The sequence below is a fragment of the Chanos chanos genome, chromosome 2, assembly GCF_902362185.1.
Source record: "Chanos chanos chromosome 2, fChaCha1.1, whole genome shotgun sequence".
Taxonomy (NCBI): domain Eukaryota; kingdom Metazoa; phylum Chordata; class Actinopteri; order Gonorynchiformes; family Chanidae; genus Chanos; species Chanos chanos.
Genome location: NC_044496.1, coordinates 532,818 through 548,195, shown reverse-complemented (window position 1 = coordinate 548,195; position 15,378 = coordinate 532,818). Strand labels below are relative to the sequence as shown.

General features: G+C 44.2%; 1 protein-coding gene across 1 annotated transcript; it reads left to right on the top strand.

Annotated features, from left to right (window-relative positions):
* The first annotated feature begins 3,967 nt into the window (after nucleotides 1–3,967).
* Nucleotides 3,968–15,047, top strand: myef2 (myelin expression factor 2). Its single transcript, XM_030794339.1, has 17 exons — nucleotides 3,968–4,116; nucleotides 5,218–5,423; nucleotides 6,151–6,203; nucleotides 7,204–7,211; nucleotides 8,089–8,182; nucleotides 8,318–8,509; nucleotides 8,685–8,838; nucleotides 9,716–9,765; nucleotides 10,127–10,187; nucleotides 10,580–10,678; nucleotides 12,541–12,582; nucleotides 12,681–12,770; nucleotides 12,852–12,947; nucleotides 13,096–13,149; nucleotides 14,187–14,365; nucleotides 14,479–14,530; nucleotides 14,651–15,047. Exons 1-17 carry the CDS (start codon nucleotides 4,001–4,003, stop codon nucleotides 14,812–14,814), a joined length of 1,710 nt encoding a protein of 569 aa, XP_030650199.1. The 5' UTR covers nucleotides 3,968–4,000; the 3' UTR covers nucleotides 14,815–15,047.
* The last annotated feature ends 331 nt before the right edge of the window (nucleotides 15,048–15,378 follow it).

Here is a 15,378-nt window from a genome sequence, read left to right as displayed (position 1 = left end):
TCAAAGGACACATTAACAAAGAACTGACAATGTAACAACTGAGGGAGGACTTAGGACAAGAAACTGATATAATACTTCTGCTGATATAATAATGATGTATAGAGTTTAACCCATTGGTTTCCATGTTACACAAATATGGACGCACACTTTGTCACCAGAGGAAACATCAACTTGTTGATGACACAGATTCTCTTCCCCCCACAGAATGTTAATGCTTATTCCATCTCTTATCTTTATTTGCATGTCAACTTCAAAGAGTTCAGTTATCATCTTTAAAACAGGGACACAGAATAACTTCTTGCTTTACTCTCAAACCAGGAAGGAAGATGCTAAAAGGTTCCTTTACTTCCACGCAGACATTCTTTTGTGTTTGGTGATATATTAAGAAATGTCTCCGTTGGAATGTTTCCCAGCGAACCATTACAGAGGGCCGTCCAAACCATTAACGTAGATTAGCCGAGGAAAATGGGCTGCATGCAGACCGGTCCCACAGAGTCTTCTCCTGAACCAATCCACCGCACCAGTACTCCATTTATTCAATCATTACATTACCATGAACTTTTGTACAATCTGCCACACCAGTGACAACGCACTAAAAGATTTGTCTGTGAGTCTTACACTAATGAAAGTCTAACATCCACATATTTGATTGCCCTGTCAATTGGCTTTGGGAGGGTCAATGTTACACAGGAGCCTGATAACAACTGTGAATTGCCAATCAAGTTGCTAAAAATATCCATTCCCTCAGATATCGTCTTCACAAGGTCTCCAGTGTTTTTTCATTAAATGCTGTTCCGTTCCCACTCTGGGACATACAGGGCTCTTCATAACACGCACCCTGGGTTATCCTAACAGGGCTGGGACACGGGTGAGGATCCCCACGAGATTTTTAGAGGAGCACAGTATAATAACAGTAATCGTCTTTAATAATAGTATTGATCTAGACTGGGAAAAGTAATAATCTAGATCTATAATTGACATTCAGACGGAGACAAAGAGCACATGCTGTGTGGTTGTGAGTCAGTCAGAGGGACGTATTAAATAACGACAGAACAGACCAAGACAACTGAGTGACAGCCTTCACTGCACACAACGCTAGTTCAGGAGCAATTATTTTTTGGCTTAGAGTATTACAATGTTGTTTTTAAAAAAGTGAAGCTGCCTGTCCTGTTAATTATTAATTATGGTTATGGGTTAGAAGTGATTGCCTCAGGCACCTAGTCCTAAGGGTTGTTTCTGATGGTGGTTTTTGTGTTGCATTCTGTACTTTAGAGTTGCCTTGTTCTTTTTGCACCTGTAAAAGAAACCACAAGTACATATTTCTTCATTATACATCGTCTTTTCACGACTGACCTATGAACTGGTCCACTTAAAACCACTGGTCCTCTTAAAACCAGCCTATTTCAGCAGAAGTGTTTGGCCTCTTTTCCCTATTGTCTCCTGATGAACCATCTGTGAAAGGTCCATCTTAAAAATATTTTTACAGGTGTAAATGAATTATGTTAATTTTTCAAATCATTTTTTTTAATCAGCATTATTTGTAAACACTTAGGTAAAATATCAAATTTTGCTTGAGTCAGAATGAAACATTAATCTTTCTGTTTGGTTTAGAAGGTCGGTCATCTTTCATTGTAACTGCCAAAGTTTTCTGGTGGCATCCACAGAACTAATGCTAATCTGTCTTGAACGTTTGAGTGCAGGTCAACTGTTTGACAAATAGCTTTTGAGTATTTCTCATGTATTATTTTAACATTGAGTCTAAGTTTTATATTCATTCCAGCCCTGTTTGTATAGAAATGTATATAATCCTATAATTGATTTCAGAACTGAACAGGCAGCTAGTCTAACATCTCACACTGATCATCGCGTGGACAAAGGTTAATAAATCACCTATCAATGCACTTCATCTGTCTCTACCGCGGATTAGCCCACCTCTCCTTTCGTGTCCTGCTCCTACAAGATTCTGTGGGAAAACTTTTTCATTTGTGTTTTCATTTCTTTGTCCAGGTGAAGTTTACTGCAGATTCAGCGATGATTGTTGAATTCTGTGTTAATGAGCCCAACTTTAGTTCCACATTTTATGATCATCTTTCTGCCTTTAGCTGAACTGCCAAGCAGATAAGTCAAAAGAAGGACACAACTTGGGACAACTTTCATTCATGAGTCAGCTTATGAAGCCTTATTTCACTTTAAGCTTATTTGGTTATATTTGTGCTGTTGGTTTGCTATATTTGGTCTGGGGCATTTTGTCCATTTTTCTTTGGAGAGGTTCTCAGGTTCTGCTGGATGGGTTGCAGTGGTCAGAGAGCTGGATCGAATCCATGAACATCAGTCTGAAAGAACTGCCATGGGTCTTTGACTGAGGCACTCGACAATGCCCCCCCCCCTGTTGTTCTGAAGACACTTCCGTATTGCTTTGGCTCTGCCCCGGGGGCTCTTTGTCATACAAAGTCTTTTGTCACAAAAATCTTTACCCCAGTCTGAGGCCTCTTACACACTGAAGCAGGTTCTCCTCCAGGATTTGCCTGGACTTGGCTCCATTTAGTGTTCCCTCCTCTGAGAGCGGAGCCTCTGCCTGTGCTGTTGATAAACTTCTCCAGAGCTCCACCACCTTGCTTTATGACATGCAATTTCAGAGGGTGATGAGGTTTCGGTTTACTCTAGGCTTTTATATCCACGCCAAAAAGTTCAGCCCTTGTCTTATCAGAGCACAGAGGCTTTGGCATAGGTCTCAGGGTCTACCACATGTTCACACTCCAAGCCCCCCGTGTGCTCTTCTGTGTTTTCATATTATGGTTACTGCAGGGTTCACAGTCACTTCCACCCAAAATCCCTCTTGCTTGGTTTGGGCTAATGAGCTGCTCCAAGAACAGTCCTGCTGATTCAGTATTGTGTTCTTTTCTTTTTAATGGATCTCTGATATTTTTTAATTTTTTCATCCCTTCCATAATGTTTACATGCTATGTAAATGGTTTATTGTTTGATGCAAAAGGTTACACCTGAATGAAGGAGTCAGTCATTTTAGATTAAGGTAACGCAGAAAACTTGCTACATAAAAAGAGGAGGATGTCTGTATGTTCAGCTGCACTAAATGAGTAAAAACAGCAAGTTTTGACGTTGTTAAATGGGGGAAAATTGGCCAGTCGATAAAGATATGACTCAATTTTCATTATAAAGATTCTCGTTTTTTTCCTTCTTTTTGTAATACCACATAGCTCTGTGTTCATCAATGTTCAAAGCAAAGTTCCAAAATTTCCCCTTTACTGAATGGAATTAATTTCTTTAATGAAAACTAGACAACCGTTGAATGAAAGTAAGATGAAAAGATAATCCTGACCTGCAGGGCCAGCGCCACATATTACACGCGCATCGCGCACCGTGCGTATGGCACCAAAACACTCAGTGTGTGTCGTGAGATGGAACGTAGAGCTAGAGTTTAATTTTGGTTAATGTCAAAAAACTCATCATTTGCTGCCATGGAATCAGCCATTTGACAATATGACGATAATTCTGTCCTTTGTTTGGACGGTGGCTTAAAGGTCTTAAATATCTCCTCACCTTCTCGCTGTAGATGGTAAAGTACTGGTAAAATGCCTGGTTTGAGATAGGTTCGTAGAGCGCTCGTCATGTCAATAGACTGACTAGAGCAGTGTGTTCACAATACTTTGTGATAATAATGCTACTGAGTTGATGGTTCCCCCCAGAAATTCTGTGCTGTGCTTCATTTTTCCTACAGGGTGGGGGCAGCAGTGAATTTCATAATACTGAATAAAAATAACATATACATATTTCATCTTTGATAGAGCTGTGCACCGAACAATTTCATTTGCTCCGGTCTGAGGAATTGGGCAGTATCCCTACTTATCGTAGTATTTGCTTACGTTCACACCAGCGATTCCCGCGATAAGTGAAGCTTCGGAAGCTTGTCGCAGGATTTGAACCGCTCTCTCTGAACTGCGCAGTAGAAAAGGGCATTTTACAGCGGGAGGAATCTGCAACAATGGCCGAGATTAACCAGGAACCCGAGGAAAACGTTAACAAAGAGGAAACCATCATTGCTCCGGTCAGCGAGGAAGATGTTGAGGCACTACAGGAAAGCGCGAATGGCGTGAAAACGTAACCCTAACATTTATTTCTGGGATGTTCAAGAAATAGCATTAGCATGGGACCTGTTAGCTATTCTGGTTTACCGCCGGTTAAAGATGGAGGATAGCTATGACCGACTAGCTTACTTTAAACATGTCATTAGCTTTTCAGCAATCAAGGGGTCTAACAATTAGTCTTATACCTGTCTAAAATGACACACATAATGTCAAAATAGGTTAAATTTACGAGGTAATCTTGTAACCGTAAATTCATAACATCCATTAGCAGTGCTAGACCCCGGTAGATCCCGTTAGCCGCTCGTCAGCATTTAGCTAGAGCTGGTTAGCATACAAATAACACACACATAGCGAAGGCCTAGGCTTTGGCTATCGCCGGGCACGTAACTAAGTATTGTGTTCCTAAGTATTTTATAGTTTTCAGAGCGTCGTGTTAAAGAAGTCTGATTAAATTCAGTAATATGCCATTTGCGAGATTGCATTTCCCTGCAAATATTACGTGTGCAATCCTGGTAAACTAGCTTGTTTATTCAGTCAGATTGTAGCGTTAGCCAATTGCTGTTTCCAGCTAGTCATTTAACATTGATAGTCAAACGGTCGTCGGTTACTGTGATTTAAACTATGCTGCCAAATTATTTACTAGATTACCTTAAATTATTTATGAGACGCGAACGTTAGTACTATCCAGGCTAGCGTTTATTGAAACAGCACTTTGGTTTTCTCTGAAGTTGTTTAACATGCAAGGTATCTAACGCACTCACCGTATGATTTTCAGTTAACCACACTGCAGTAGTTTTGTAGTCGTTCAGTACTTCTAAAGTGAACAGTATTTACAGTTTTCTTATATCCTATGTCGGCCTCGCTTGTTTTGTTTCCCATCATATATTCAGAAAGATATTGTTCATTGAAAATGGGATGCTTAATGCAGGCGAATGTGTTTTCAGTGATTTAATTATTGAACATTGACCACATTCAAAACGTATAATGATGTTTATGGGAGGTCGTGTTTCCTTGGTGTCAGTTATATGCATCAAAAACATGATTTTCACGGTAACACAGTGTAATACCATTCTCTACAATTGACTTAAATCTGTATGTTTTTTTCTTAATCCAGTGAAAGTGATGATGTTCCAAAGGAGAAAGCAGAGCAGAAAGACAAGTCGTCCGCCGGCAGAAAGTCAAACCGCTACCACCCCTATTCTAAAGACAGGCATGGTGGCCCGGGAGACAAGAAGGGAACCCACAAAAACCGAGTGTTCATTAGCAATATCCCTTATGATATGAAGTGGCAGGCAATTAAAGATCTAATGCGAGAGAAAGGTAAAGCATCTTTGAGGTTTGTGACAGCGCTCACTAAAGTCGTCCCTCTCCCTTTGCCACTTGTTCTTGTGGGTTAGCCACAGTGCAATCTTTGGACAATATGATGGATGAGTTCCCTGCAGCTTCTAGAGAGCAAGTTGAAAGTGACACATGTGGATTGGTCTTCACTTCCTCAGGGCAGGAGATTAATATTGTTTGGTCTGAAATGTTCAGATAAAGATACCTTTGTTAATTTGGCCTTGAATGTGTTCAATTTTGACAGCTCCTACCTGTAACCTCATAGTTTATGTAGATGTATTCACTACTCAATTGTGTTGAATGTGCTGTAAGGTGATGCAGATGAGGCATACACAATGAAAATGCATTTACTTGCTGTGTACTGACTGGTTTTCAAATGTTTCTGAGGGATGGGAAAGGTGGACAGTCATTTCATAACAGTTATGTGTTATTGTTTTGGAAACTTGATATGAACTGTTTATTTTTAGCCATGCTGAAGTATTATCAACGTCATAGTTGAATGTTGAATCTCTCTTTGTTCATGGCTGATTGGTGTTGTGCAAATGAACCGAATGGCTTAGTGGTGTTTAGTGGAATTGGTCTGGGTTTTGACTGACTGATTAACTGGGCTTTTTTACCTGTAGCGTTGTACCAAGGCCATGTGTGAAGAGAAGACTGGAGTTTTAAATGCCTTGTTTTTTGGTATTTTCCCTTTGTATGTCTCATGTAGTCGGTGAGGTTACATACGTGGAGCTCTTTAAGGATGCTGAAGGAAAGTCAAGGGTAAGTGATGTGGACAATTTGCTGCACGAGGTTTTAAATACCCTCAGCAGTTTCACTTTCTTTGTGTTTTATCCGGTAAAGATGTCTCAGGTTCTTTGTATGTGAACTGCTACTAAAACTAGAAAGGTTTTGTGGTTGGAGCCTGTTGACTGTGGACATTAGATCTTGGTATGGTTTGTTGATGTTACCTAATATGAAATTGGGATAAACTAACATGTATTCATCTTTGCATAGCTCACTCAAGTTTATTTTGCTGAACTTTTCAACTGATGGTGTAAAGTCTGGCCGATCACTTTTTCAAAGGAAACATGATGATGATGATGAGTTGCTTCGGCAGGTGCTCCGGTGATTGTGACCATTCTCTTAAATATCTGATGGTTTTTGAATGGCCTGTTAAAGTCTCCAGTACTGTACACACTATCAGTGCTTTGCCTCTTTGGACCATAACTTGCTTCTCCTTTCAGCTGCATCCCTCACCACCCCCCATCCATCAGAGAGGCCTTTTTCCTCCTGCTCTCCATGAGTGTCAAACACTCAAATCCTCCTCTCACCTTTTACTTCCACACTGTTCTCAAATGACATGTGTCTCTCTTTTTGGCTTGCCAATGGAAGACCCCAAAACAGCCAGTAAAACAGTTATCTAACTTAAATGTATACAAAGCAATTGAAAATAGCATTCTGTTTCAAACCTGTACAGTGTTTTTAATAGTAGTGAATAGTACTTATATTGGTCAGTGTGTTTGATTACAAAAAAGAAATGATTGATCCTGTCTAAGCCTAAGACAGAAATCTAGAGAGACAGAAAAATCAAAGTTTCCAATACAATGATCTATTCTGATCTCAGGTTTAATTTGGCAGCATTTTCAAATGTGAATTCTGAGCAGGATGTAAAAATATAATGCTAGGCTGTGTTTTAAATCTATAAAACGTGGTTCTAATGATGTATGTTTTCCCCCTGCCTGTGATCACTGCCACCGGACGCTGCCCTCTCTCCCTCAAGGGCTGTGGGTGAGTCTCCCTCCTTCAGTTTCCATCAGTGTCTTTCTCTGTCTCACCACGCACTGCCTCTGTCTCACCACTCACTGCCTCTGTCTCACCACTCACTGCCCCTGTCTCCTCGCGCACTGCCTCTGTCTCCTCACGCACTGCCTCTGTCTCCTCACGCACTGCCTCTGTCTCCTCACGCACTGCCTCTGTCTCCTCGCCCACTGCCTCTGTCTCCTCACCCACTGCCTCTGTCTCCTCACCCACTGCCTCACCACCCACTGCCTCACCACCCACTGCCTCCTCGCGCACTGCCTCTGTCTCCTCGCGCACTGCCTCTGTCTCCTCGCGCACTGCCTCTGTCTCCTCGCGCACTGCCTCTGTCTCCTCGCGCACTGCCTCTGTCTCCTCACCCACTGCCTCTGTCTTCTCACTCACTGCCCCTGTCTTCTCACTCACTGCCCCTCTCTCACCACTCACTGCCTCTGTCTCCTCGCGCACTGCCTCTGTCTCCTCACGCACTGCCTCACCACCCACTGCCTCACCACCCACTGCCTCACCACCCACTGTCTCCTCGCGCACTGCCTCTGTCTCCTCGCGCACTGCCTCTGTCTCCTCGCGCACTGCCTCTGTCTCCTCGCGCACTGCCTCTGTCTCACCGCTCACTGCCTCTGTCTCACCACACACTGCCCCTGTCTTCTCACTCACTGCCTCACCACTCACCGCCTCTGTCTCTTCACGCACTGCCTCTCTCTCATCACTCACTGTCTCTGTCTCCTCATGCACTGCCTCTGTCTCATTTATTGCGTCTGTCTCCTCACTGCCTCTGTACTGCCTCTGTTTCACCACTGTTTCATTTACGCTGTTCTGAATTTGACCAGAGCTCTGTTTTCCCCATTAGTGTTGTGGAATTCAAAGATGAGGAGTTTGTGAAGAAAGCAATGGAGGTCATGAATAAATATGATCTGAACGGCAGACCACTGAACATTCGGGAGGTATGAAACCCTAAAAAAAAAAAAAAACACACAAAATCCAGTATGTCCTCTTCATGCAGATTGCTTTTGTTTAGAGTGCAGTGGTCTGTACACATTTGTTATTAAGCTGTGTGTTCTGGGTTTGTTTTCCTCCAGGACCCTGATGGAGAGCATGCGAGGAGGGTCCTGCAGAGGGCTGGGGGAATGTTTCCTGGGGGGCGTGGGCAGGACGGAGGGCCGGGGGGGATGAACCTGCCCCCGTCTATCGCCAATAACCCCAACATTCCCCCTGAGATCCTGAATGCTCTCCAGGCCGGCAGACTGGGCTCCACAGTATTTGTCGCCAACGTAAGGACTGCGTGTTTACTGTCACTAAAACCCCAAATCCCATCCCTGTCCCCCACCCTGCAGACACAAACTCAAGTCTGTTCACACAATTCACAGCACACACTCTCTGGAGCCGAGGGCTTCACTCCTCTGCACTGTGCAGTGCCGTGGTTTATTCCCTGCTCTCTTCCTGCAGCTGGATTTTAAGGTGGGCTGGAAGAAGCTGAAGGAGGTGTTCAGCATGGCTGGGACGGTGAAGAGGGCCGACGTGAAAGAGGATAAGGATGGCAAGAGTCGCGGCATGGGGACGGTCACGTTTGAGCAGCCGCTGGAGGCCGTCCAGGCGATCTGTATCCTTTACCTCTGCCTTGACTGGGCTTCACTCTGTTTATTGGGGTGTTTTAAATTTAAGATGGGCCGTAGTGTGTTTATTGGGGTGTCTTTTAAATTTAAGATGGGCTGTAGTGTGTTTATTGGGGTGTCTTTTAAATTTAAGATGGGCTGTAGTGTGTTTATTGGGGTGTTTTAAATTTAAGCTGGGCCGTAGTGTGTTTATTGGGGTGTTTTAAATTTAAGCTGGGCTGTAGTGAGTTTATTGGGGTGTCTTTTAAATTTAAGCTGGGCTGTAGTGTGTTTATTGGGGTGTCTTTTAAATTTAAGATGGGCTGTAGTGTGTTTATTGGGGTGTCTTTTAAATTTAAGATGGGCTGTAGTGTGTTTATTGGGGTGTTTTAAATTTAAGATGGGCCGTAGTGTGTTTATTGGGGTGTTTTAAATTTAAGCTGGGCCGTAGTGTGTTTATTGGGGTGTTTTAAATTTAAGCTGGGCTGTAGTGTGTTTATTGGGGTGTCTTTTAAATTTAAGCTGAGCCGTAGTGTGTTTATTGGGGTGTCTTTTAAATTTAAGCTGGGCCGTAGTGTGTTTATTGGGGTGTCTTTTAAATTTAAGCTGGGCTGTAGTGTGTTTATTGGGGTGTCTTTTAAATTTAAGCTGGGCTGTAGTGTGTTTATTGGGGTGTCTTTTAAATTTAAGCTGGGCCGTAGTGCGTTTATTGGGGTGTCTTTTAAATTTAAGAAGGGCTGTAGTGTGTTTATTGGGGTGTCTTTTAAATTTAAGATGGGCTGAGGTGTGTTTATTGGGGTGTCTTTTAAATTTAAGCTGGGCTGTAGTGTGTTTATTGGGGTGTTTTAAACTTTGTCAAACTTGCTTCCTTCACCCACTGTGAAGCCATGTTCAATGGGCAGATGCTCTTTGATAGACCCATGCATGTGAAAATGGTAAGAAGAATGAAGAATGTTTCTCCTAAAATTAGCAGGGATTGTGTGCACACTGAAATTTCTGAACGGCTTGTGTAAATTTATTTGTGTGTGTGCGCGTGCACTTGTGTGAATTTATTTGTGTGTGTGTGTGTGCGCGTGCACTTGTGTAAATTTATTTGTGTGTGTGTGTGTGTGTGTGTGTATGTGCACTTGTGTAAATTTATTTGTGTGTGTGTGTGTGTACGTGCACTTGTGTAAATTTATTTGTGTGTGTGTGTGTGCGTGTGCAGTTGTGTAAATTTATTGGTGTGTGTGTAAATGCACTTGTGTAAATTTAATTGTGTGTGTGTGTGTGTACATACACTTGGTTTTCTTCTAGGACGACAAATCTCTTCCCCCTGATGATTTTCGTCCTGTGGAGAAAGCACCTCAGCTGCCAAGTAAGGGAGCTTTCCTGTTGCGTGTGTCTGTCTGTCTGTCTGTGTGTGTGTGTGTGTGTCTGTCTGTCTGTGTGTGTGTTTGTCTGTCTGTCTGTCTGTGTGTGTGTGTCTCTGTCTGTCTGTGTGTGTCTATGTCTGTCTGTCTGTGTGTGTCTGTCTGTCTGTGTGTGTCTGTCTGTCTGTGTGTGTCTGTCTGTCTGTCTGTCTGTCTGTGTGTGTGTGTCTGTCTGTCTGTGTGTCTGTCTGTCTGTGTGTCTGTCTGTCTGTCTGTCTGTGTGTGTCTGTCTGTCTGTCTGCCTGTGTGTGTCTGCCTGTCTGTCTGCCTGTGTGTGTGTGTGTGTGTGTGTGTGTTGGGGTGCTGTCTGGATGACAGGCTGTGTTGTCTCTGGTAGGAGGCCTCGGAGGGATCGGAATGGGGCTTGGCCCAGGAGGTCAGCCAATCAACGCAAACCGTCTGAGTGCTGGAGGAATGGGGGCCATGGGTCCATCAGGTCAGTGTTTGTACCTTTCACCTCTCTACAATCTCAGACTTTCACCTCTGTACAATCTCAGACTTTCACCTCTACAGTCTCAGACTTTCACCTCTACAGTCTCAGACTTTCACCTCTAGTCTCAGACTTTCACCTCTACAGTCTTAGACTTTCACCTCTACAGTCTCAGACTTTCACCTCTACAGTCTCAGACTTTCACCTCTACAGTCTCAGACTTTCACCTCTACAGTCTCAGACTTTCACCTCTACAATCTCAGACTTTCACCTCTAGTCTCAGACTTTCACCTCTACAGTCTTAGACTTTCACCTCTACAGTCTCAGACTTTCACCCCTACAGTCTCAGACTTTCACCTCTACAGTCTCAGACTTTCACCTCTACAGTCTCAGACTTTCACCTCTACAATCTCAGACTTTCACCTCTAGTCTCAGACTTTCACCCCTACAGTCTCAGACTTTCACCTCTACAGTCTCAGACTTTCACCTCTACAGTCTCAGACTTTCACCCCTACAGTCTTAGACTTTCACCTCTACAATCTCAGACTTTCACCTCTACAATCTCAGACTTTCACCTCTACAGTCTTAGACTTTCACCCCTACAGTCTTAGACTTTGGAATGTTAATACAAGTGTTGGTAGAATAGTATAAAATGGTACTATAATGTGATTTCATTTAAGTTTAAGTTCTGGTTTATTTAAAGCCCATGGTCGGGGTGGGGGGGGGGGTACACCTGGGAGGAAGACAGCCACGCTCATACAAGGCACTCATGCTCAAGCATATGAGACACAAACATGCAGAAGATGAGTTCAGGGAAGAGGACCTTACAGAATGCCAGGGCAGATTTCAAGGTCCACTTATTAACATACAGAATGGCAGGGCAGATTTTAAGGTCCTCTTATTAACATACAGAATGGCAGGGCAGATTTCAAGGTCCACTTATTAACATACAGAATGCCAGGGCAGATTTTAAGGTCCTCTTATTGACATACAGAATGCCAGGGCAGATTTTAAGGTCCTCTTATTAACATACAGAATGCCAGGGCAGATTTCAAGGTCCACTTATTAACATACAGAATGCCAGGGCAGATTTTAAGGTCCTCTTATTGACATACAGAATGGCAGGGCAGATTTTCAGGTCCACTTATTAACATACAGAATGCCAGGGCAGATTTCAAGGTCCACTTATTAACATACAGAATGCCAGGGCAGATTTCAAGGTCCACTTATTAACATACAGAATGCCAGGGCAGATTTCAAGGTCCACTTATTAACGTACAGAATGCCAGGGCAGATTTTATGTTAATAAGAGGCCATGACAGGTGTAATGTGGTCAAACGTCGTTGTTCTGGTCAGGATTCTGGCAGCAGCGTTCTGGACCGGATGAAGACTTTTGGTACTAGAGGCAGGCAGACCAGAGTACAGAGCATTGCAGTAATCAAGACAAAACGTGACATGCGTGATCAATGCATGAGCTATACATAGCATGGGCCTAATTTTGGTGATATAGTGGAGGGGATAAAAGGCTGTTTCGATCGTGATTTTTGATATGAGTGATTGGCAAGAGAGCAGTGTCAAAGATTTGGGGGGGGGGGGGGCTGTTATGGTATAAGGTAGTATAAACCTGCCCTGGACACAGGAGAATATTGTTATTTGTTGATCCAAATGAGCAAGTTTAGCAATGGTTAACTTCATCTTTGAAGCTGCATCTGATAAGATAAGATAAGTGATTACCTACTTCTTCTGCGTAAACAAGAGAACATGCAGAACACGCGGTTTCCCATAATGACTTTCTTTACCTTGGAAAACACACTAACCCACTTTTACTCTTCCTTTAATGTCTCACCCTGGGCTTGGTCTTCCCGCAGGCATGGACGGGCCTGGGTTTGGGGGCATGAATAGAGTGGGAGGTAGGACATCCAAATGCTGATTCGTTTCATTTAAAAGCTGTTTTGGGGCGTTTTAAGTGGTGTCCATGATCGGATCGTCCCTGCGTTGTGTTCCGTAGGCATGGGAGGAGGATACGGCGGCATGGACGGGATGGGGAACATGGCGGGATTCGGCGGGAGAGACATGGCAGCGATGGGCCGAATGGGAGGTAAAGTCTCCAGCGCCGTCTGTTCGCTCTGACTCTCACGTAACCTGAGAACAGGTGAGTAACACGCTGTGTTCTCCTCAGACATGTATCGCTCAGGAATGGGAGGGATGGAGCGGGATTTTGGCAGGAATGACGTGGGAATGAACCGACCTTTTGGAGACTCGTTTGGAGGATTTGGTATGGCGTTTGTTTCCTCTTTCTCTCTGGTCACAGTGTTGGTATCTGAGTGCTCCAGTTGGGGGGGGGGGGGGGTGTCATATCTGAGGAGAGAGGACAGTGTGCTGTGTGTTGGAATGGTCTGAATGGCAGTGAATTCTCTCTTTAGGAGGAGGAATGGGAGGCTTCGGAGGAGGAATGGCTCCCATGGGCTCTGGATTAGGTACGTGACATCACCTCCTCAACACTCCCCTTACTCCACTCGCTCATCAGCAGCATTCATGCATTACCCTTTCTGTGTGTGTGTGTGTGTGTGTGTGTGTGTATGAGGGTTGTAATCCTGTGGGTGTGTGTGTGTGTGTGACGGTTGTAATCCGGTGTGTGTGTCTGTGGGGGTGTATGTGTATGTGTGAGGGTTGTAATCCTGTGGGGGTGTGTGTGAGGGTTGTAATCCGGTGTGTGTGTGTGTGAGAGGGTTGTAATCCTGTGGGGGTGTGTGTGAGGGTTGTAATCCGGTGTGTGTGTGTGAGGGTTGCAATCCGGCGTGTGTGTGAGGGTTGTAATCCGGCGTGTGTGCGTGTGTGTGTGAGGGTTGTAATCCGGCGTGTGTGTGTGAGGGTTGTAATCCGGCGTGTGTGTGTGAGGGTTGTAATCCGGCGTGTGTGTGTGAGGGTTGTAATCCGGCGTGTGTGTGTGAGAGGGTTGTAATCCGGTGTGTGTGTGTGTGTGAGAGGGTTGTAATCCGGTGTGTGTGTGTGTGAGAGGGTTGTAATCCTGTGGGTGTGTGTGTGAGAGGGTTGTAATCCTGTGGGTGTGTGTGTGTGTGAGGGTTGTAATCCGGTGGGTGTGTGTGTGTGTGTGTGTGAGGGTTGTAATCCGGTGTGTGTGTGTGTGAGAGGGTTGTAATCCTGTGGGTGTGTGTGTGTGCGTGTGTGTGTGAGGGTTGTAATCCTGTGGGTGTGTGTGAGGGTTGTAATCCGGTGTGTGTGTGTGTGTGTGTGTGTGTGAGGGTTGTAATCCGGTGTGTGTGCGTGTGTGTGTGTGAGGGTTGTAATCCGGTGTGTGCGCGTGTGTGTGAGGGTTGTAATCTGGTGTGTGTGTGTGTGTGTGTGTGTGAGAGGGTTGTAATCCGGTGTGTGTGAGGGTTGTAATCTGGTGTGTGTGTGTGTGTGTGTGTGTGTGTGTGTGAGGGTTGTAATCCTGTGTGTGTGTGTATATGTGTGTGAGTGTGAGGGTTGTAATCCTGTGTGTGTCGGGCAGGTGGAGGAATGGGAGGAATGAGTATGGATCGTGTGGGTTCTGGTTTTGATCGTATGGGCGGGAACATGGACGTGAACTGCGGCTTCGGGGGCTTTGGCTCCGGTTCCTCTAACATGGGCGGCGGAATGTCGGACAGAGGATCGGGATCCAAAGCAGGATGTCAGATATTTGTGCGAAATGTAGGTACCTAATAATACTCAGTGACAGATTCTCTCTTCAAAGCTTTTTGTACTCGATGTGTTAACTGTGTTAATTGTATTAACTGTGTTAACTGTGCTGTGTACCTGCTCAGCTGTCATACGACCTTACCTGGCAGAAACTGAAGGAGAAATTCAGTCACTGTGGTAAGCGTTTTACTCACATCACAAATTCAGCTCCACTCACACACTGCACCATTATGTCACATGTTAAAAAAAGAAAGAAAAAAATGTACATTTGACTAACGGCAACTTCACGTGGTCCAGGTCAAGTTTTGTTTGCTGAAATAAAAATGGAGAACGGGAAGTCAAAGGGTTGTGGGACTGTTCGCTTTGACTGTCCTGAGAGTGCAGAGCAGGCCTGCAGGCTGATGAACGGTACCAAAATCAACGGCAGGGAGGTGGACGTCCGCATCGACCGAAACGCTTAACTTCCCGTAGTGACTGACACCCTGTGCCCTCCTGCACTTTTTGTTTTGTTTTAAAAACATTTCCAAAATTCTCTACTGTCATACCACAAAATTTCAGTGCAAGTCACCAGCCTGTAACTGGATGTGTACAAGGTTTGTTTATATACCGTGACATTTTTTTTTTTTGTAAACCCTTTTTAATTTGTGGCTCACCAGTTTATTTGAATGACAAAATAAACTTTTTAATTTTTAAACGTGGTTGTTGTATGTGTCCTGCGTGAGACCAAGGTTAAGGTGTAGTCAGTGTTGTAAAACTTAAATAAAGTTTGCTTGTAATTTTAGAGTGTAACATTAGCTTTCTGGTTATAGTGCACACTGGATGACTAGTGGAAAAATTTTAGTGGGCTTTTTTTTTTTTTTTATTTGTTGTAGTGGGAGGTGGGGGGGGTGGTAACCCAGGGATCGAAATGGAAAATTTTGCCCGTCAGTATATGACCCTGTCCCATTCTGCGGTCTGTTCTTCTGTCTGCTGAGTCATTGCCCATAAAGGCTTATCAGTGAGGAGCTGCCATTCCTGCTGCTCTC

Bases quoted from the DNA above. Each gene is read 5' to 3' on its own strand.
- myef2 (XM_030794339.1), top strand. From the start codon at position 4,001: ATGGCCGAGATTAACCAGGAACCCGAGGAAAACGTTAACAAAGAGGAA. The intron at 4,117-5,217 runs GTAACCCTAACA...TTCTTAATCCAG, and splicing joins AGCGCGAATGGCGTGAAAAC to TGAAAGTGATGATGTTCCAA. The intron at 12,948-13,095 runs GTATGGCGTTTG...TTCTCTCTTTAG, and splicing joins AGACTCGTTTGGAGGATTTG to GAGGAGGAATGGGAGGCTTC.